General features: G+C 47.9%; 1 protein-coding gene across 2 annotated transcripts in view; it reads left to right on the top strand.

The window, feature by feature from the left end:
* The window catches only part of LOC115256201 (protein RCC2 homolog), a 261,669-nt gene that overhangs the window by 58,579 nt on the left and 179,318 nt on the right, over window positions 1–23,772 (top strand). For both annotated transcript variants that reach the window (XM_062861068.1, XM_062861070.1), the window contains one exon: window positions 2,097–2,172. In XM_062861068.1, coding sequence (XP_062717052.1) covers window positions 2,097–2,172 — 76 coding nt within the window. The remainder of the gene's footprint in view (window positions 1–2,096; window positions 2,173–23,772) is intronic.

Below are 23,772 nucleotides of genomic sequence, written 5' to 3'. Positions count from 1 at the left end.
TTTTTTTGGTCATATATTTTGTTTTATTCAAATGCCTACAACTTTTTAATATGTGGATAAAATCCGTTGAAGTTTTTACTTTAAGTTACATATACACTCCCGTTCAAAAGTTTGGGGTCACCCCCTCAAAAACATGTCATTTTTTTAGGCCCATATCTCCGTCAATTTGCGTCCGATTTCAAAACCCTAGGTTTCATTCAAAAGATAATAAGTCAAAGAAACTTTGAACATGATTTAAAAGAAACTTTTTCCAAAAATTTTGTATGTAAACGTAACCCAAAGTTGGCAAATTTTCTAAAAAATGAATATAAACTTACGGCAGTGTCGCTGGAAGTTGGGTCGACCAAATTTTAAGATGAGAGCGGTAAAATGACCCATTTTCTATTAGCTTTCAACTGCTTTTTACAGAACTCAGCTAAAAAATCTAGATAAAAAATTATTAAGTAAATTAATCCTTGATGTCATCGACCAAAAGTTTGGGGTCACCCCTCAATATGATGTATCGGCCAAAAGTTTGGGGTCACTTTCGTAAAACATGGAAAAGTGATTTGGTGATATCTTCGTCATCTATAGTTCAATTTTAATTATTTTTGGCTCATTTCAGAGATAATTAACTAAATTTACGTTTGATGTCTTCAACTTAACGTATTTAACGATTTTTGTATATAAAAATGTTATGTAAAGTTAGCACATTTTACCACGCTTCAAAAAATGAGGCAACTTTACGTTAAGTTTTAGTATGTAAACTTCAACAAATATGTGTGGTTCAATGTCTATGCAGTAAGTATCATTCATTTTGTTTCAAATAAGCCAAGAAGAATTAAAATTGAATGAAAGATGACAAAGATATCAACAAATCACTTTTCCATGTTTTACGATAGTGACCCCAAACTTTTGACCGATACAGCATTTTGAGGGGTGACCCCAAACTTTTGGTCGATGACATCAAGGATTAATTTACTTAATAACTTTTTTTCTAGATTTTTTAGCTAAGTTCTGTAAAAAGCAGTTGAAAGATAATAGAAAATGGGTCATATTTCCGCTCTCATCTTCAAATTTGGTCGACCCAACTTCCAGCGACACTGCCGTAAGTTTATATTCATTTTTTAGAAAATTTGGCAACTTTGGGTTAAGTTTACATATAAAATTTTTTGAAAAAGTTTATTTTAAATCATGTTCAAAGTTTCTTTGACTTATTATCTTTTGAATGAAACCTAGGGTTTTGAAATCGGACGCAAATTGACGGAGATATGGGCCTAAAAAAATGACATGTTTTTGAGGGGGTGACCCCAAACTTTTGAACGGGAGTGTATATTGGAGGTGATTTTCTGAAATTTTGAGTCGAATCGAGTAAAAGTTCAAACAGTTATGAAATTTTTAGTAAAACTTTTAGTCAAACTTTTTTGAACGATTTTTGAACAAATTTTCAATCAAACTTTTTCATTTTTTGTGATAAAGCTTCTACTGGAAGCCTAACCACATGCAGCTTCGTTTGGGGTTTAATATTCATCACAAAAATATGAAAAATCTGCGTGTGTTTGAAGTGTTGTTTGAAGATTCATCATATTTTGATTAAATAAATTACCAAGTGTTTTTAACTTCTTAAAACCTTATTATTGTAATATTCTTATATTGGACCTACTAAACTACATTTGCAGAATAGCTCCTGTGCATTTTTGATATAGTTGATGTGTTTAAAAAGTGAAAAACGTTTGGCAGATTATACCATGGTATGTGCAAAATAGGAAAATTTATAAAAATTGTCAACTACATCAGGATAAGCAGATTATTCATATTTTATTTTGTAGTGAAACAATTTAGGCAAACAAACAATTGAACTGTCAAGTGTTAATCTCTCCACATAAAAATGAAAATATTTCATCGACTATTCCTTAAGATTAGAGTATGTATTGATATTTTGTATAATAAACGGCTATGTTTTACTAAAAGCTCTAACTTTAAGAAAATTATTCGATCACGCTCAAAATTTCACCAATATAGCTTTAGTATATAGTTTACTATTGGTCAACTTTTAAGCGCGGACAATTGTTTGATACACTGTAGTTTAAAATAGTACTTTCTTAAACCAATTTCAGTATCGTTCAGCAGTAAGTGGATGCTCTTCGGCACATTCTGTGCTCATAACAATGGATAGAAAGGCGCTTGCATTTGGTGAGTATTCTCATTTTCTGTAAATATTACACAAAACGGCACTCATCTAATCATGGAGGGTGCAGGCACGTCAAACTCGAACAAACTACACCTAGGGGGTTGTGGGGCAAGATGGTCACCCTAAGCTTAGGCGCCTTGGGAGCATATACTTTTATTAGACACTCATTCCCTTAGTTTCATGCAGTGGCGTCTCGTAACCTCACTTTTTACCTGTTCAACGACTCTAAAACTTGCATTTGCGGAAAATTTATGATCAGAATCAAATTGAAAATGGATGAAAACGACTATGTTCAAAATTTTCTACAAATTACAAGCTAATATGATGAGAAAATTCAAGAATTTACGTTCGTTGAACAGGTAGATTTGAGGTTAGGGAATCGCCACTGGTTTCATGTCTTTTCTACCTTCAAGCTTAGTTTCTAGCTCCCAAGTAGAGCGCTCAAGTAAAATTCCTCCTTTTTCCGTAAGTAATTTTGACATTTGTTTAAATGACAGCATTTTAACGAAACGATGCTGTAAGAAGGATGTGAAAAAAAGGGCACGATTTGGACTTGAAGAAATTTCGTTCATTTCCTCAGGAAATGTTATTGAAATTGAAATGTACTTTTTCGCGCACGTGTGGGGAAAATGATTTAATTTATAACTTTTGGGTGGGCTGCTGGGGAAAATCCAGACTACGGATTCGCACTATGGTGGGAGGAATTCTGCTGGGTCTCTGACGGTTAGTTCATGGAGTTCTTGAAGAAATACTGGGACAAAGCTTCACAGGGAACTGAATGGAAATTTGATGAAGATCCTGGCATTCCGTACGAAGGTTTTTCCTTGAAATTTCACAGAAAATTCTCTAGAAATTCTTTCAGGTGCTCCACCAGAAAATCCACCAGGATTTCAGATTTCTCCAATAATTCCTCCAAAGATTCCTTCAGAAATTTCTCTGGAGATTCCTGCAGGAACTCTTCCGGGGATTTTTTTGAAAATTCCTCGGGGAAAACCTTCCGGAGATTCCCCCAAAAGATCCTCCAGGAATTCCTCCGAGGATTCTTCCAGAAATTTCTCCTAGGATTCCTCCAGCAATTCCTCCGAGGATCCCTCCAGGAATTCCTCCGAAAATTCCTCCTGGATTATCTCCGCCAATTTTTTCAGGAATTCTTCTGAGGATTCCTTCAGGAATTTTTTTGGGGATTCCTCCGGATTATCTTTGCTGATTTCTCCAGGAACTCTTCCGAAATTTCCTCCAGGTACTCCTCCGAAGATTCCTCCGGGGATCCCTCCAAAAAACATTGCGGAGATTCCTCATTCAACTCCTCCGAAGATTCCTCCAGAAATACCTCCTTGAAATTTCTCCAACAATTCCTCTAAAGATTCATTGAGAAATTCCTCCCAGAATTCCTCCAGAAATTCCTACCGGAATTCCTCCGGAAATTCCTCTCGGAATTCCTCCGGAGATTTCTCCAGAAATTCCTCCGGAGATTTCTCCAGGAATTTCCTCCGGAGATTCGTCCAGGAATTCCCCCAAAGATTCATGCAGTAATTTCTGGTGGAATCTCCTATTCCTGGAGGAATCTCCGGAGAAAATCCTGGAGGAATTCCCGCGGAATTCCTGGAGGAATCTCCGGAGGAATTCTTGGAGGAATCTGTGCAATTCCTGGAGAAATCTCCGGAGGAATTATTGGAGGAATCGCCGGAGAAATTATTGGAAAAATCTTAGAAGGAATTTTTAGAGATTTGCTCCAGAAGATGCTCTGGTGATTGCTCAAGAAATTGCTTCGGGGATTTCTCCGGTAAATTCCTCCAGGAATCCATCCGAAGATTCTCGGGGAAGTCCTGCAGGAATTGTGGAAGAATTGCACGAGAATTTCAGAGGAACTCTTGGAAAATTTCCCGAAGAAGTCATGGTGGAATTATTGGTGAACTTCTCGTGGAATTACCGAGGTAATTTTAGATGAGTTCCTGGGAAACTCCTGGGGGAATTTCCTGGAAACTCATTGGGGGATTCCAGGGGATTTTCTGCAAGAATTCTTGGGGAACTCCTACAAGAATTCACGGGGTACGCTTGCAGAAATTCTCGGAAATCCCCTTGATGAATTCCCGAAGAACTCCTGGAAGAATTTCTGGGGAACTCCTGGATATACTCCTTAAAGAAATAACGGGTAACTTCTGGAGGCATACCCGGGAACTCTCGGAAGTTTTATCGGAGATTTCCTAGAGGATTCACATGAGAATTTCTGGATGATTTCCTGGGAAATCCCTAGAGGAATTTTCGGAACATTCCTTGAGGAATTCTCGTAAAACTCCCTGGAGGAAAGCCCGGGGAACTTCTGGAGGAATTCCCGGAGAACTCCTGATAGAACTCTTTTAGGAATTTTCGAGAACTAACCAGCTTGTTCCTGGAATTAAGAGCTATTTTCGTGAGGAACTCAAAAACATCATCTTTCCGTAACTCCCATAACTCCCGAAAATTCTATTGAAATCATTTGCTTCTCTTGGGCCCACAGCTTATTCGAAGAACTTGAGGAGCATCGCCCAATTATTCGTTTTTTTTTTTTTTTTAAGTATTTCCCGCTTCCTGTAGAATCTCGGACAATACTCGGATTCCTATAAAATCATAACTTTCTTTTATGAGAATGGAATTCTTGGAATTTCCTTCCGTATTAACTTCTTTATATCTCATGGATTGAACAGGTTGTTCGTTCTTAAAATATTTGGATTTTTACTGCACTAATTTTCTCTCTATAACCCCAATAACGTTCCCAAGATCGCCCCACAGCTACCAACGATAGAGTGAGACAGAGCAAAAGCAATGCTGCAGATTCTCACATAATTACTTTCTTCCAGGAAACAAACTTTTTCACCAAACTGAAGTTGTTTTGAAATTAACCGCAGGAAATCCACACTCATTGCGTTTTGCCGCAGAGGCAGAGTTGCAGATTTTTTTTGAGTACATACCACAGTGCTTCCGCATTCCGCTTCACTTCAAACAGATGTTTTATCTTGAGTTCTTCGCTTGCCAAATCTTTCCCCCTGTGTACTATAGGCCTAAGGCCCTAACAGCTTAATGCCCACTGATGTCTTTGGTGCGAAAGAAGAAACAAAAACAAAGAGAAATGTCACTTTTACTCACGGAATAATACATCGACATATTACCCCACGTCTCCACTAGTAGGGGTAGGCGGGGCAATATGGACACCCGGGGCAGAATGGACACCCTCAATATTATCAAATATGCGAACTTTTTTGAACTTTTAATGAATGGAGAATATAGTCCATTTGTCTAAAACGTAGTTTCAGGAAAGAAATATTCGAAATTAAAATTATACCTACTTGATTTTACACGAAAAAGTTGCGTCCTCCGTTTTTTGTGCATGGAAATTATAATTTTCACACCATCTAAAATAAGATTTAGTGATTAATTTATTGCAGGTCGATTAAAACCTGATATTTCTAGAACACATGCAAGTAGTTTTGCTGTATCTACATGCTTAACATGTTTATATTTTCTTCTTTATTATGTCAAAAATCAAGTTTGGAAATATCTTCTGCTGCCGGGGCAAAATGGACACTCACCTTTTTGAAAGAAGCGGCCAGAGAAAAATATAGCCTAAATCACAAACCAACCAAATTCTTCGATTTCAGTATATTTTCGGTTAAATATTCACTATAGTAGACATAGGGTGATGCAAATTGATCAAAAAACGACAGCAGTGGAAAATAGTTGTTCTAGGCACAGCTGTACATGCCGACAAAAATGAACTACTTCGGCGTATTATTCATTCATAACAACACTCCTTCAAAGGAACGATCTTTGGTGGAATGGTCCGTTGTTCCTGCGCAGTGAAGAATATCAGGTGGTTATCCCTGAACCACTATTCGATGCAGATGTTCCTGAGTTGCGGCAGGCCACTGTAGCTTCAGCGGTGGTGACCTTGGAGAAGCTGCCAGTATTCCAGAGGTATGAGTCCTTCAGAAAGCTGCAGCGAGTTCTGGCATACGTCTTGCGTTTTTGCCGGAATGCTAAGGAGAAGGCAGTCAACAAGCGAACCACCGAGCGTTTCCCCACCGTGTTCGAAATGCGCCAATCGTTGAAGGTCATCGTCAGGGTGGTTCAATCACTACACTTTGGTAAGGAGGTAGCCATGATGGAATCCGGTGAGTACTGTAAAAGATTAAAAGCATTAAACCCCTTTTTGGATGATGGAATGATTCGCGTCGGTGGACGACTGCGACATTCAAGTTTGCCTTACGGAGTAAAGCATCAGTGGGTCTTATCTAAGAGCGATGAAACCGTTCAACGGTTGATTCAAGCAGTACATCGCGAGAACCTACACATCGGACCGTCGGCACTGCTGGCACAGCTCCGCCGGCAATTTTGGATTCTGGGAGCCCGTTCTGCTGTACGCAAGGTAACAAAAAATTGTGTGCGGTGTTTCCGGCTCAACCCTCCGTGTGCTAATCAGTTGATGGGGGATCTTCCCATCGCAAGGTGCGACAAGGCTCCCGCTTTCGTGAAGGTTGGCGTTGACCCATGCTCATCAAGCAACGAGGAAGAATGGCGTCTCCCATAAAAGGATATGTCAGCGTGTTCGTGTGTATGGTCACCAAGGGCATTCATCTGGAGGTAGTTGAGGATCTCTCGGCCGACGCGTTTATTGCCGCCCTCCAGCGGTTCGTCTCTCGCCGTAGTGTCCCTGAGCAGATATTCTCCGACAATGGGACAAACTTTGTCGGTGCTCGCAACGAACTGAACGAGCTCTATCGGCTTTTCAAGCAGGAAGCTAGCGAGCTCAAGATTTTCGAGTTCTGCCAAACCAGACAGATCGAATGGAAGATGATTCCCCCGAACGCCCCACACATGGGTGGGATTTGGGAAGCAGGAGTGAAGAGCGTCAAGACCATCCTGAAGAAGAAGTGCCAGTCAAGCCTCTTGACGATGTCTGAGTTTTCGACCTTGCTGTGCCAGATCGAAGCTCAACTCAATTCTCGGCCTTTGTACGCTCCGTCTGAGGACCCCTCGGAGCTCGAGCCGTTAACTCCCGGTCATTTCATGATCGATCGCCCTCTGACTGCCATTCCGGAGCCAAGTTACGATGGAATCCCGGAAAATCGGCTCTCAAGATGGCAGTACGTCCAGCGCCTGCGTCAAGAGTTCTGGAAGCGCTGGTCCGAAGAGTACCTGCTGGAGTTACAGGTACGACAGAAGTGGAACAAAAAGAAGGAGAATATTCTACCTGGTACGGTGGTGGTTATCAAGGATGACAACTTATCGCCCCAACAATGGAAGCTGGGTAAAATCGAAGCAGCCTACACTGGAGCAGATGGATTGGTCCGTGTGGTGGACGTTCGAACCAAGGCCGGTGTTCTGAAGCGTCCGATCCACAAACTGGCCCCTCTACCTATACTGGACAACCGTGTGGCCAACGAGGACATGGGTCCCGCGGGGGAGGATATTTGGGCCGATCGCCACGAATAATTAATTTTCTCCGTGCACCTTCAGCCGCAGCCTGCTGAGGTGCGCGATTCCAGCAGCACACAGCTGCGCGAAAGACAACATGTGATGCAAGCAACCGCAACCGCCCGAAAGGATCAAGTGAAGGAAGAGTGGGCGTAAAAGGAGGAAAATTCCTATCCTCAGGCAAATTTTATTGTTCGCCGTACGTTCGACGTGTTAAGACGTGTGTCGTCGCAGTAATTAGTAAAGTGAATTCGATCAAATCAAAGAAAATATGTAAATAGTTGTAAATAGAGTTTGAAACGTTAAGCCTGGTGTTTTAACTCCGGTTTTGGTTCCCTGGTTAAGTGGTCTCTTCGGAAAGTCGTCGGTCCGCCTATGTCGAGAATCGTAAAATACAGTCCACTTGCGAACAGTACCCTTGGTCAAAAATCTCTCAAAAAGTTAACCTTACTCCCAAGTACTCTTTGAAAGATATCTCGGTAACCAAATGTCCAATCGAAATAAAGTTTCTGGGCGATCTACTAGGATGCTGTAGCTTTTATTTGGTTCCAAGAGAACCCATATCGATCGACAAACGGCCAAAATATTTATTAAAATCCTAAAAAGTTTAGATGTATGACTCATAAGTACTCTTCGAGAGATATCTCGGTAACCAAACGTCCAATCGAAAAAAAATTCAATAGCGTTCTACTAGGATGTAGTAGTTTTCATTTGCTTCCAAGAAAACTCAAATCGGTTAACAGACGGCTGCGAACCGTGCGTGACTTTCTTTTGTAACGCACACACACACACACACACACACACACACACACACACACACACACACACACACACACACACACACACACACACACACACACACACACACACACACACACACACACACACACACACACACACACACACACATACACACACACACTCGACTGTGGATGCAATCCGGACAGTCATTGCGAATGCGGAGAAAGCCTCCAAGCAGAAGAGAAGAGGTAATCGTTACTGCGCCGTGGTAGCTATACACGTGAAGAACGCATTCAATAGCGCCAGCTGGGAAGCCATCGCCACTGCACTACACAACATGAGGGTCCCTGACTATCTGTGCAAGGTTCTGAAAAGCTACTTCCAGAATCGTGTCTTGGTCTACGAGACAAACCAGGGTCAGAGATCGGTTAGAGTCACGGCGGGTGTGCCACAAGGCTCCATACTCGGCCCAACGTTGTGGAATATTATGTATGACGGAGTGTTAAGACTTGAACTACCCGGAGGAGTCGAGATCGTCGGTTTCGCGGATGACGTCGTCCTTTCGATAACCGGTGAGACCCTGGAAGAAGTAGAGATGCTGACGGCGGAGACGATCGGTTCCATCGAGGCCTGGATGAGTCAAGTAGCTGCGGGTGGCTCACCATAAGACAGAGGTAGTGCTAGTCAGCAACTGTAAAGCAGTTCAACGGTCCGAAATTAACGTCGGCGGACATGTTATCCCGTCAAAGCGTGCGTTAAAACACCTGGGCGTGATGGTGGACGACCGATTGAATTTCAATTGCCACGTCGACTATGCCTGTGAGAAGGCAGCGAAAGCTGTTAATGCTGTATCCAGGATTATGCCGAACATCGGTGGACCGAGCAGCAGCAGCAGACGTCTTCGGGCGGGGGTATCCTCTTCGATACTTAGATACGGAGTTCCGGCCTGGGCTACAGCGCTGAAACTGAAGCGGAATCGAACAAAACTTTCGAGCACGTTTCGGCTCATGGCTATTCGTGTGGCGAGCGCGTACAGGACGATATCGTCGGAAGCAGTCTGCATTATCGCCGGGATGGTCCCCATACACATCACCCTGGCAGAGGATGTAGAGTGTTACCGGAGAAGAGGCACTGCAAACGTGAGGAAGACAATCAGAGCGGACTCGTTGGCTAAGTGGCAGCAAGAGTGGAATGACGCGGAGAAGGGTAGATGGACCTACCGGCTTATCCCAGATGTGTCGGTGTGGATGTCCAGAAAACACGGAGATGTGAACTTCTACCTAACACAGTTCTTGTCAGGTCATGGATGCTTCAGACAGTATTTGTTTAGATTCGGCCATGCAGAGTCCCCATTCTGTCCGACATGCCCAAACAACGAGGAGACACCGGAGCACGTGATATTCGACTGTCCACGATTTGAAGAAGTACGTGGTGACATGCTAGCGAGCGCTGCTGGAAATCTGAGTCCCAACAACGTAGTAGAGAGAATGTGTCAGGACGAAACCGTATGGAATGCGGTGAACAGAGCGGTCACGCGGATCATGTCAGCTCTCCAGCGGAGATGGCGCGAAGATCAAAGAGTATCGGGTCGCGATCGGAGTAGGCTTGATCCACCGCCGGGGACTCGACCGAGTCGTTCGTTGCGTAGTACCGGTTATAGGTCGTCGGGGCGCCGGTGAACCGGAAGTCTACCACCAACCGGAATCGCCGGGCCGACTTCGGCACCTTACTGGTCGGGTTGAAAACATCGGTGTCGAGAGAACTTCCACCGTCGGGGTCTTTCTCTGTCGGAGTAGGCTAGGTCCGTCCACCGCCGGGGACTAGACCGAGTAGACCGCGAAAAAGCACCGGTGCTTGGTCGTCAGGGCGCCTGTGAACCGGAAGCCAGTCTCCAACCGGAATCTCAGAACCGACCTTGGCACCAGCCTGGAAAGTATCGGTAACGGAAGAAGTTTCAGTGTCGGGGAACTCTTCGTCGGATAGGGTAGATCCACCGTCGGGGACTATCCGAGTCGTGCGCGAAAAGCCGGAGTGCTAAATGGCACACGGACAGCATTAGAATAACAAATTTGGTGTATATTTGTACCAACTGTGTCGCTGAATGGCGATAGGTTAGGTACGAATACTAAAAAGATTAGAATAACAAATTTAGAAGCGACAAAATGTGCATGAGCACAGAAGAAGAAGAGCGCATGAGCGCATTGCCCCCCCTGAAGCAGTCGCATCAGTGGTACCAGGGGGATCGAGGTGACAAGGTGTAGCAGAGTTTTTCCAATCGGTTTCCTCTGCTCGGGAGGTTGGGAGGAAAAAAAAAAAAAACACACACACACACGGGGCAGCAGGGACGGATGTCCTGGGGCCTGACGCACCACCCGCTTGCGAGTCAGCCGCGTAGTTGCCGGCTAAGAATAGGACTACTAACCCCAATTCAAGGTGTCAAGCGACCCGTACCGAGGAATGAGTGATCGAGGGGGTGAAAAAGATGCTCGATCTTTAACGGAGCCTGTGGGGCACCTGGGCACCCCCCACAGTAAGCTGTCCCTTACCGCGTTAATGCAGAGCTCTGGCGTGGTGGACATTCTTTCTCGTGCGACTCGTGGGAATCAAATATGAGTAAAAATCTTAAGAATCAAAATACAGGTGGAAGTAGCGGTGCGATCAACCCCTTCGCAAGAAGCGTGTTGATGAGGTCTCCTACAAGGAGAAGCGAGGAGTCAGGTGCTGGAAGCTGCTTACGCAGCTCAAGCGTGGGAGCTCCTGTCCACTCCACGGCAAGCCAGCCGGCGGAGGTCATGGACGGAGCATGGTTGCTGAGGGCCATCAGCCAAGTTGCAGAAAAAGGACGGCCCGCATTTGAGGTAGCTGAGCAGCAGCTTGGCAAAATTATCGACTTTGCGACAACTAAGTCGAATATAAGCAAGGACCTGAAAACGGCCTTGCTTCGGCTTAGGGCGTCTGTCGATAATGCCAAGCAGGAGCACGCGGTTGCGTTGCTGGCTGCAGCAGCGGCGGAACCCGCAAAGGAGAAAGCGTCTAAGTTTACACAAACGGAGGCCTTCTCCTTCGCGGGTAGTCCGAAGAGAGTGGAAGCGAATGCTCGCGACAAAAGCGACAAGCATTCGCAGAAGCGGGCGAGGCAGCCGTCAGGTGAGGAGCTGTCTGGCGGCGCCCGCAAGGCCAGGCGTATAATAACCCCGAAAGCCGGTGGTAACGCTGGAAAGTCGGACCCCAGCCAGGGTTCCCGGAAAGCTGGGAAGGGTGGGCTTGAAAAGGCCGGCCCGTCCCGGAATGATGGGAACAAGGGGTTGCGACCAATGGTGGGCCCTCAGCAGCCACAGAGCAGGGCGATCCAAGGAGAGGACCCTCCTTGGACAAAGGTAGAGCGGAAGAGGAAGAAGAAGGGGAATCCGCAGGCAGAAGTGCAGGTCGCCAAGCCAAGGCGAAGGAAGGCAGGTGCCAGGCGCGAAAAAGGTGACGCTATCGTCATCAAGACCGAACAGTCGAAATACTCGGACGTCTTGAAGGCGATGAGGTGCGACGCCAAGCTCGAGGGTCGTGGAGCCGACGTACGCAGTATCAGACGTACTCGTACGGGCGAAATGATCCTGGAGCTTAAGCGCGAGAAGGATCACAAGGGCGCCGCCTACAAGAGGCTGGCAGAAGAGGTCCTTGGTGATGGAGTGGAGGTGAGGGCTCTTACGCATGAGGCGACTCTGAAGGTCAAAGACCTAGACGAGATCACCGAAGCGGAAGAGCTCGTCACGGCACTGCGGCAACAGTGCGATGTTCAGGTGGCCGCCACAGCCGTCAGGCTGCGGAAGGGGCCAGCAGGGACACAGATAGCTCTGGTTCAGCTACCTGTGGCGGACGTTAAAAAGTCCGTTAAAGTAGGGAGTATTAAGGTGGGCTGGTGTGTATGTCACCTGACATTCCACGAGCCACCTGAGGTTTGCTTCAGGTGTCTGGAACCAGGAAGTCGTGGGACTGCAAAGGCCCCGACAGGCGCAAACTGTGTAGGCGATGCGGCGATGAAGGTCATAAGGCCCAAAGCTGCACGAGTCCGCCCATCTGCATGATCTGTACCGGGAAAACCTCGAAAAACAGACATGCGATGGGTGGTCCAGGGTGCCCGGCCTTTAAGAAAGCCGCAGTGAGCAACAAATCACAGTGCAGGTAACGCAGCTGAACCTGAATCACTGTGATGCGGCTCAGCAACTGCTTTGTCAGGCGGTTTCTGAGTGGGAGACGGATATCGCCATCATTTCGGACCCATACCGAGTACCCGCCGGCAACGGCAACTGGGCCTCGGATGGGACCAGGAAAATGGCGGCGATATGGACGACGGGTAAATACCCCGTGCAGGAGTTGGTGTTTACTACATATGAGGGCTTCGTGGTCGCCAAAGTAAACGGGGTCTTCTTCTGTAGCTGTTATGCGCCTCCGCGGTGGCCGATCGAGCGGTTCACGCAAATGCTGGACCGCTTAACGACCGTGCTAACAGGGCGAAGGCCGGTGGTAATAGCGGGTGACTTTAATGCCTGGGCTGTGGAATGGGAAAGCCGTTTCACGAACCAGCGGGGTCAGATCCTGCTAGAAATACTGGCCATCTTAGATGTCGACTTGGCTAACGTCGGTACCATGAGTACCTATAGTCGAAATGGAGCGGAGTCAATTATTGACGTGACCTTTTGCAGTCCTGGCCTAACAAGTAGTCCGAACTGGAGAGTAGATGATGGCTACACTCACAGCGACCACCTGGCGGTTCGCTACAGTATCGACTACAACAACAGCAGACAGCGGATAGAAGAAGAGGCGGCTAGGCCAAGGCCAAGCCCTCGTAGGTGGAAGACATCATACTTCGACGAAGAGGTATTTAGGGAAGCGCTCCGCCGTGAGCGAATCTTAATCGGTTTAGACGGCGACGAGCTGGTAGCGGTGCTCTCACGTGCGTGTGATGCGATCATGCCTAGGCGAGTCCACCCTAGAAATGGGAGGCCACCGGCTTACTGGTGGACCGACGCGATTGCGGACCTGCGCCGCGCCTGCCTACGGGCTAGGCGGCGGATGCAGCGAGCACGATCAGAGGAAGAGCGAAACGAACGGCGGGTGGTGTTCGCCGCTGCAAAAGCCGTGCTCAAGACCGAGATAAGAGCAAGCAAAAAGGCCTGCTTTGAGGGTCTCTGTCAGAGTGCCAATACGAACCCGTGGGGTGACGCTTACAGGATCGTTATGGCCAAGACGAGAGGTGTGATGGCTCCTACAGAGCAATCTCCAGAGATGTTGGAGGGGATCATTGGAGGACTTTTTCCGCGTCATGATCCTAGTCCTTGGCCTCCTTTCGTAGGACAGCCGGGGACTGGGGCTGGCGATGAGGAGAGGGTCACCGATGTGGAACTTGCGGGGATAGCTAAGTCCCTTAGCGTAGGTAAGGCCCCAGGTCCGGACGGGGTTCCGAACCTGGCCTTAAAAGTAGCTATTGCAGAGGCTCCCGAGATGTTCAGGTCTGCTATGCAGAAATGCCTGGACGAGGGAGTTTTCCCAGAAGCTTGGAAGAGGCAGAGCCTGGTACTATTGCCAAAGGCGGGGAAACCACCCGGAGACCCGTCGGCTTATAGACCAATATGCTTGATTGACACGGCGGGGAAGGTGCTCGAAAAGATCATCCTCAATAGAATGTTGCGGTTCACTGAGGGCGTAAATGGTCTTTCGAGCAACCAGTATGGCTTCCGGAAGGGGAGGTCCACCGTAGACGCTATCTTGTCGGTTACAAAAACCGCCGAGAAAGCACTCGAGCCTAAGAGGAGGGGAATTCGCTTCTGCGGGGTAGTGACTCTGGATGTAAGGAATGCATTTAATAGCGCCAGTTGGGCTGCTATTGCCGATGCGCTCTTGCGTCTGGGGATACCGGAGTACTTGTACAAGATTCTCGGAAGCTACTTCCAGAATCGCGTACTAGTATACGACACGGAGGTGGGTCGGAAGTGCTTTCACATAACCTCAGGAGTCCCGCAAGGTTCCATCCTGGGTCCGGTGTTATGGAATGTCATGTACGACGAGGTGTTGAGGTTAGAGTACCCAGTGGGAGTGGTGATTGTCGGATTTGCCGACGATATTACGCTCGAAGTCTACGGTGAAACGATCGAGGAGGTGAAGTTGACTACCGACCACTCGATCAAGGTTGTGGAGGCGTGGATGCGGTCCAGAAAACTGGAGCTGGCTCACCACAAGACAGAGGTGACGGTTGTTAACAACATGCTGTCGGCGCAGCAGACGGAGATCAGTGTAGGAGAATGCACTATCCTGTCGAAGCGCTCTGTCAAGCACTTGGGCGTGATGATCGACGATAAGCTTTCCTACGGTAGCCACGTTGATTATGCCTGTAAAAGAGCCTCCACAGCTATTGCGGCACTGTCCCGGATGATGTCCAATAGCTCAGCGGTGTACGCCAGTAAGCGCAAGCTTCTGGCTAGTGTTGCTACGTCCATACTTAGGTATGGCGGCCCGGCGTGGGGTACCGCGCTAAGTACTGAATGCTACCGACGGAAGCTGGAAAGTACTTACAGGCTTATGTGTCTGAGGGTTGCAAGCGCGTACCGTACCGTGTCACACGACGCTCTCTGTGTCATTACTGGTATGGTGCCCATCAGCATTCTTATCAGTGAGGATATGGAGTGCTTCGAAATGCGCGGCACAAGAGGCATACGCAAGACTGTCAGGATGGCCTCTATGGTCAAGTGGCAGCGCGCGTGGGACAGTTCCACCAGGTGGACCCATAGGTTGATACCGAGGGTAGATAGTTGGATTAATAGGCGCCATGGGGAAGTTTCATTCCACCTGACACAGGTCCTTACAGGTCATGGTTGCTTCCGACAGTATCTACACCGTTTCGGGCATGCGGATTCTCCCGAATGCCCAGTGTGCAATGGTTTAGAGGAAACGGCGGAACACGTTTTGTTCGTTTGCCCGCGTTTTCGCACAATGCGTGACCGCATGCTTGCCACATGCGGGGAGGACACAACTCCGGACAACTTGGTCCAGAGAATGTGTAGGGATGAGATTAGCTGGAATGCCGTTTCAACGGCTATCACCCATATCGTCTGGGAGCTACAGAGGAGGTGGCGCGTGGACTCGGAGAATGGCTAGTCCAGATGCAGTACAAGAGGTGGTCCAGGGGTTCGAAGTCGGCTTCGTAGGTCATACCGGTGCCCTGCGGTCGAGATCGACCCTTACAGCGATTAAGTGGCCGCGGAGAGGAAGTCCCGGTAGCGGTGCTGTCGTGGCGTCAATCTACTGGGTTGGATCTGAGCCCGCGGTTGGAAAGGGGTCCCCGGCAAGGGTCGGGGTAGGTGAAACCCTGCTGTCTGCAACCTACGGATGCATCTGATAAGGCCTGAAGGGTAGTGATACCCTTGCCTTCAGCAGGTCAGATCGGGTTGCATGTGGGCATCAGTTCTTGATGTCCGCTCAGCAGTAGGGCGCGGGCGGGGTTGACCCTGCCCGCCTTCCGAGGACAAAGGGAGTGGCGAGGACCACTCGGGAAACTGGCTAAGCGCCAGCAGGCTATCGTGATGGACTCTCCAGAGCGAGTCATCGATGTTCGTTGCTGCTAGGCTACGGCAGCTAACCTTGAGGGTGCGATATGCACTAGCCCCTCTCTGAAGCAATACCTTCTTGGTGGTTCCGGAGAGACGTAGGGTTTGGCGACCATAGGAATGTGTTTTAGTGGGTCGAGGAGAGAGTAGTCCTGGCTTCTACCGGCATTGTAGAAGACGGCCTCAACCCCACACTACCCTAACCTTCCTGTTAGGGTGTCTGATGAGCAGATTTATCCCCCTATGGTTTAGAAGGAAAAAAAAACACACACACACACACACACACACCGGCCGGCCGCGTAGTTGCCGGCTAAGAATAGGACTACTAACCCCAATTCAAGGTGTCAAGCGACCCGTGCCGAGGAATGAGTGATCGAGGGGGTGAAAAAGATGCTCGATCTTTAACGGAGCCTGTGGGGCACCTGGGCACCCCCCACAGTAAGCTGTCCCTTACCGCGTTAATGCAGAGCTCTGGCGTGGTGGACATTCTTTCTCGTGCGACTCGTGGGAATAAAATATGAGTAAACAAATTTCAAAAACAAATGTAACAGGTAGTAGTGGTGCGATCAACCCCTTCTCAAGAAGCGGGTTGATGCGGTCTCCAACAAGGAGAAGCGAGGAGTCAGGTGCTGGAAGCTGCTTACGCAGCTCAAGCGTGGGAGCTCCTGTCCACTCCACGGCAAGCCAGCCGGCGGAGGTCATGGACGGAGCATGGTTGCTGAGGGCCATCAGCCAAGTTGCAGAAAAAGGACGGCCCGCATTTGAGGTAGCTGAGCAGCAGCTTGGCAAAATTATCGACTTTGCGACAACTAAGTCGAATATAAGCAAGGACCTGAAAACGGCCTTGCTTCGGCTTAGGGCGTCTGTCGATAATGCCAAGCAGGAGCACGCGGTTGCGTTGCTGGCTGCAGCAGCGGCGGAACCCGCAAAGGAGAAAGCGTCTAAGCTTACGCAAACGGAGGCCTTCTCCTTCGCGGGTAGTCCGAAGAGTGTGGAAGCGAATGCTCGTGACAAACGTGACAAGCATTCGCAGAAGCGGGCGAGGCAGCCGTCAGGTGAGGAGCTATCTGGCGGTGCCCGCAAGGCCAGGCGCATAATAACCCCGAAAGCCGGTGGTAATGCCGGAAAGTCGGACCCCAGCCAGGGTTCCCGGAAAGCTGGGAAGGGTGGGCCTGAAAAGGCCGGCCCGTCCCGGAATGATGGGAACAAGGGGTTGCGACCAATGGTGGGCCCTCAGCAGCCACAGAGCAGGGCGATCCAAGGAGAGGACCCTCCTTGGACAAAGCTAGAGCGGAAGAGGAAGAAGAAGGTGAATCCGCAGGCAGAAGTGCAGGTCGCCAAGCCAAGGCGTAGGAAGACAGGTGCCAGGCGCGAAAAAGGTGACGCTATCGTCATCAAGACCGAACAGTCGAAATACTCGGACGTCTTGAAGGCGATGAGGTGCGACGCCAAGCTTGAGGGTCTTGGAGCCGACGTACGCAGTATCAGACGTACTCGTACGGGCGAAATGATCCTGGAGCTTAAGCGCGAGAAGGATCACAAGGGCGCCGCCTACAAGAGGCTGGATGTTGGCGAATCCACGCCACCGCGCCTTCACTACATTGTCGGACCAGCCTAGAGTCGGGTGATCCAGAACGACGTTCGAGACTACGTCAGGTATCGGGTGGTACCGAGGAATGGAATGACAGTTTTCACTGTCATGTGGTGAGTTACCCACACACAGAAAACTGAATTGTCAATCATGATGTAACAAAAAACATGATAAGCGAAAGTGAACTTGCATACTTTTTTCAGTCATCAAAAATAGTTAATTTAAACCTTGAATTATAATTAGTGAATTATATCTATGCTTAAAGGTAACTTATTGCTATGGGAAGTGTTCGAACATATATAAAACTATATTTGTACTATATTTGCACAGTTAAACCTAAATCTACATAATCGACCGCATATAGTCTAAACGTAACCTATCCGCTATTACTGAGAAAGGTAAAACTATATATGTAGAATATCATGCATTTATTAAAACTCTAAAATTATAGTACGGCAGATTATATAGTACGGACTAGTGCAAACGAAACGCAAAACAAACATACATTGTACCAACGGTGGATGACTAATCGATTCGACTCGAGACAGACTTGTACTGACTACACGGAGGGAAACGAAACATTGAAATCGGGACTAAACGTAAGTGACAATTAGTAACATTAGACATGCATATTTCTCTATGATTTATATTGAAGAGCACAATGAAAGTTAATACGAACTACATGTTAAAATTATGTAACATTCTTAGGGAAATAATAATCATCCGGATTAAAACCAAAAAACCCAATCGCCGGCCGTTTTATTTCCGGGATTATTATTGCGGAATCACCCGAGGTTGTTGGCAATTTCCAACAATTTATTATTTCCGTTTAATGTGCATACTCCGGTCATGTCGAGTCGTACTCTACGGTCAAATCGGTCAGGCAAACCGAGCCATGGTGTTGGTGTGAAAGATAGTGTGAATTGTGGTGTTCAAGTGGTGGTCACGGAAGATCCGGAGGAGTCTCACCCCGGGCGAACATGCCAAGTGTGCCGAGGAGTTGACACGGAGGAAATGGTGCAATGCGACGACTGTCTGAAATGGCATCACTTCCAGTGTGTGGGAGTAACACAGCAGATCGAGAATTATCCATGGAGTTGTGCCAAATGCGGAAAAGCGAAAGGTGTCCGGGAACCAAATTCGACTGCTCATCGAGGAAGCGGTAATCCATCAATGCAGGTGGCTGAGGCAGAATTGAATCCGTTGTCTGGACTATCACACCAGCAGTTCCCAACACAGCCGCAGACGATCGCGGCAGCGCTGAATTCGACAACGAATCAGCCTATTCAACCGAACGATGAGAATCAAACCCCGTTCGTGACTTCCTTGCGATGGGTAGTGAATACGAGCAGACAACCATCTAGAAATGCTTCAGTTTCATCGGGGCGTTCCTCGCAGGCGCTCGCTAAGCTCAAACTGCAAAAATTGGAGGAGCTGAGGAGTATTGAGCGGCGTGAGGCAGAGCAGCAACGAGCAATTATAGCGGATGAAGCGAAGAAAGAAAAGGCGTTTCTTGAGCAGAAGTACCAGTTACTGGAGCAAGCTATGTCTGAAAGTGGTTCTTCTATGGACGATGCAGTTAGCAGAACAGAACATTGGGTGGCGAGTACGAGCGGTCATCGCAGTCAGTCAAGACAGCTAGGCACGGTGAACCAATTTGATTTAACTGAGCGGTTGAGTAAAGTACAGCTTGCCCGCCCGAATAGTATACGCAACGGCAGTAGCCGCTCATCATTACCTGAGCCAAATCCACCGGATCCATTTCCATTACCGGAATCCTTGCGAACTTGTTCTGTAGAACCGCCTGCTTCAGACGGAAGAATGCAGCAGTTGGAATCTCAACCAATTAGCTCCCACGAGGTCCCACGTCGAGTGTCGATAGCGCATATTTCTCATTCTGGAGCACGCGGTGTATTACTGCCCGGTCAATCACTGGATGCACCACGTGTGTTACAAACAGCACAACGAGATCAACCTCGAGATTATGTATCGCATTGCCCAGAACCAGATGCGACTCGTCAGTTTTCTCGAAATGTACCGACTCCGGGGTATCAACAGTTCGTTCCACATCCGAACCAATCGCAAGTTTATCTACCGAACCCTCCTCTTTCATCTACCATGCGGGCTTCTCATGTCTACGATCAAGAAGAGGATCCATGTCCGATTTCCCGTAAGCAGCTGGCTGCTCGGCAAGCAGTTGCCAAGGATCTACCTACGTTCTCTGGAAACCCAGAGGAATGGCCTTTGTTTTTCTCAACCTTCAACAGCACAACAGCATTGTGCGGGTTTACCAGCGAGGAGAACATCGTCCGCCTACAACGAAGCTTGAAGGGCCGTGCGTACGAGGCAGTAAAAAGCAGACTGCTGCATCCGTCAAATGTAGGCGGGGTCATGTCAACTCTGAAGATGCTGTTTGGGCAGCCAGAGATAATTGTACACACTATGATGTCCAAAATAGATTCTCTTCCGTCACTGAGAGAGGATAAACTGGAAGCTCTTGTGGACTTCGCCGTTAGCGTTGAAAACTTTTGTGCGACTGTGGACGCGTGTGGATTAGAGGAATACCTCTACAATATCTCCTTTCTCCACCAACTCGTTAACAAGCTTCCCCCATCGATAAAGTTGAGCTGGGCGCAATACAGACAGACACTACCGACGGTCAACTTACCGTCTTTCAGCAATTGGCTATACTCACTTGCAGAAGCTGCTAGTGCTGTCACCATTCCGAATATACCCTTTGATTCCAAACCGGTTCGTGTCGACTCACGAGTGACAAAAAGGAGCAATTCGTACGTCAATGCCCACTCTGAGGAAACTTATCCAGGTAATCACTCCGCAGCGCCATCCAATGCGGAAACTGTAGCCGATTGCTGCCCAGTATGTGAAGGATGCTGTAAATCGATCGCAAGGTGCAAACGCTTCCTGGAATTCTCTCGTGACTCCCGCTGGGCAACCGTTCGAGATCTAGGACTATGTCGCAGATGTCTACGTCAGCACAAAGGATGGTGTCAAACAAAGGTTTGCGGCAAGAACGGCTGCGAGTTGAAACACCACGAGTTGCTGCACAACGACCAGAAAAGCATGCAACAATCGTCCAACACTTCAAGCAACCAAAACGAACCTTCCCCGACTCAGCATCCAAATCCCACACCGCATCCAATGCCAAGCTCATCCGAGCACGGGTGTCATGCTCATCAAGTTACATCTAGTCAAGTTCTATTCCGCTATCTGCCAATTGTGCTACATGGAAAGTACCGGTCCATTAAAACGTTCGCCTTTCTTGATGACGGATCAGAACTCACTTTGCTCGACAAAGAACTAGCGGACGAACTGCAGCTTGAAGGAGAGCCGATGCCATTGTGTTTGCACTGGACAGGAGGAGCCACACGTCGAGAGGAAGGATCAATGACCGTCAAGCTGGAGGTGTCTGCGCAGCATAACGAATCGAAACGGTATCCAATGACTGATGTACGAACAGTAGCAGAATTGCTTCTTCCTTCGCAAACACTTAACCTTCCAGAGCTATGTGAACGATTCCCACATCTCAAGGGTTTGCCTATTACTTCCTATCAAGAAGTTCGGCCCAGGATTCTAATAGGAATGAAGGATCAGCATTTGAGCTTGATTCAAAAGAGTCGCGAGGGTGCTCTACACCAACCAGTCGCGGTCAAAACTCGTCTCGGATGGGCAGTCTGTGGTGGAGGGAATCAAGATAACTCCGCAAACCTTACCCACTCAGTATTTCACGTGTGCGCCTGTGACTCGCCGACGGACGATAATCTTCACCAAAAAATGAAGGAGTATTTCGCAGTCGACAGCCTAGGAATTGCTCAACCTATGAAAACTCTTCGTTCTTCCGAGGAGGAGCGAGCTCTCTCTCTTCTTGAAGCTCGCACAGTATTCAAGGGAGACCGCTACGAAACAGGCCTACTATGGCGTCATGACAATCCACGTCTACCTGATAGTCTCCCAATGGCACTCCAGCGACTGCAGTGCCTTAAAAAGCGAATGGATAAGAACCCAGAGCTAGCCGAAGCTCTTAATCAGAAAATTTCCGAATTCGTCGTGAAGGGATACGCTAGAAAGCTTAACGAAGAAGAGCTAAGCCGAAAACATCCACGGATATGGTATCTTCCAATATTTCCCGTTACGAACATAAATAAACCTGGAAAGATTCGAATGGTCTGGGACGCAGCTGCGACCGCATACGGCGTGTCTCTGAACTCAGCTTTACTCAAGGGACCCGATCAGCTTTCCGAGCTCTTCACCATACTGATCCAGTTCCGCGAAGGCCGTTTTGCGCTATCCGGTGACGTGCGTGAGATGTTCTTGCAAGTGATTATGCGTCCAGAGGATCAGCAATGCCAACGTTTTCTGTGGTACGACCAGGATGGAACCCTATCTGTCTACGTTCTGCAGGTGATGACGTTCGGAGCGTGTTGTTCTCCATGCAGCGCCCAATATGTTAAGAATTTGAACGCAGAACGTTTCAAAGGTGACTATCCGGCGGCTACCGAGGTGATTCAGAAGCGTCACTACGTCGACGATATGTTAGTGAGTGTAGCTACAGAAGAAGAAGCGATTCAGCTTGCTCAAGAAGTAAAGCAAGTTCACGCAGAAGGTGGGTTCGAGATCCGCAATTGGGTTAGTAACTCCAAGCGTGTCATCCGGGCATTGCAAAAGGACCGAACAGAAAAGAAAAATCTCGACGCGACATCTGAAATATCCCAGGAGAAGGTTCTCGGAATGTGGTGGTGCACCGATTCGGACACATTCACTTACAAAGTAGGATGGAATCGATACGGACAAGCTCTATCGGAAGGTCAATACCGTCCAACGAAAAGGGATATGCTGCGCATTCTTATGTCTATGTTCGACCCGTTAGGGCTAATCGCTCACTTCCTTATGTATCTCAAAATCGTTCTACAAGAAGTATGGCGTTCCGGAATTGGCTGGGATGACCAAATCGACGATGTTCTTTACGAGAAGTGGCAAACGTGGCTTGGAGTATTGCCGCAAGTCGAACGCACTAGTATTCCTCGGTGTTATTTCGGTGGATTCACAACTGCCAATGGAGACGTTCAACTGCATACATTTGTTGACGCTAGTGACAATGGGATTGCTGCTGCTTGCTACTTGCGTTCTGTCCGTGATGGTATCGTAGAATGTAGTTTGGTCGCCGCTAAAACTAGAGTAGCACCTCTGAAATTTCTTTCCATTCCGAGGTTGGAACTCCAAGCAGCATTAATAGGTGCGAGACTGGCTCAGACGGTGTCCAAAGCCATAACGATTCCAATTACGTGCCGCGTCTACTGGTCCGACTCACAAGACGTACTATTCTGGATTAAATCAGATCACCGCCGCTATTCGCAATTCGTAGCATTTCGTGTCAGCGAGATCCTCGATACCACTGAGATGTGCGAATGGAGATACGTTCCAACCAACCAAAACGTTGCCGATGATGGGACCAAATGGAAGGGACCACCGGACCTGAGTTCTAAATCTCGATGGTTTATCGGGCCACAGTTCCTGTATTATTCAGAAGAGAATTGGCCCCAGACGTCGAAGAGTACCAACACTGCCGATTTGGAGCTTCGCCCGAGTGTGATGTCACATTTCCAGGCGCGAAATTCTGTAATTAACGTCGAAGAATACTCCAGTTGGGACCGGATAATCAAAGTCGTCGCCTTACTACACCGCTTCGCTAGCAACTGCCAACTGAAGATCCAAAGAAAACCAATTATGATCGGGCCCGTCTCAAACTCGGAATTCAAAGTTGCCGAATCATACCTCTTGCGTCAAGCTCAGCAGGAAACCTTCCCGGATGAAATAGCACACCTTACAAGATCACAGGAGAACGTTGAGCCACCTGTTTCCACAATTCCTAAATCAAGTCCTCTTTACCGGAAATCTCCATGGCTGGACAAATACGGTATATTGAGGATGCGTGGTCGGATAACTGCTTGTGACTACGCGACTGAGGATGCAAAACACCCAATAATACTCCCCCGTGACCATCATACCACAAAGTTAATTGTTACACACTATCACCAAAAGTTCCACCATCAGAACCACGAGACCGTCATTAACGAAATCCGCCAGAAATTCAGCATTCCGCAACTGCGCTCGACCTATACCAAAGCGAGAAATAACTGCCAACGTTGCAAAAACGATCGTGCTGTCCCACGAGTGCCCATCATGGCCGACCTGCCTGCAGCACGCCTGGA

Source organism: Aedes albopictus, chromosome 3 (genome assembly GCF_035046485.1).
Source record: "Aedes albopictus strain Foshan chromosome 3, AalbF5, whole genome shotgun sequence".
Lineage (NCBI taxonomy): Eukaryota > Metazoa > Arthropoda > Insecta > Diptera > Culicidae > Aedes > Aedes albopictus.
Note: the sequence above shows the minus strand (reverse complement) of the source record. Positions and strands in the feature narration are given on the sequence as shown.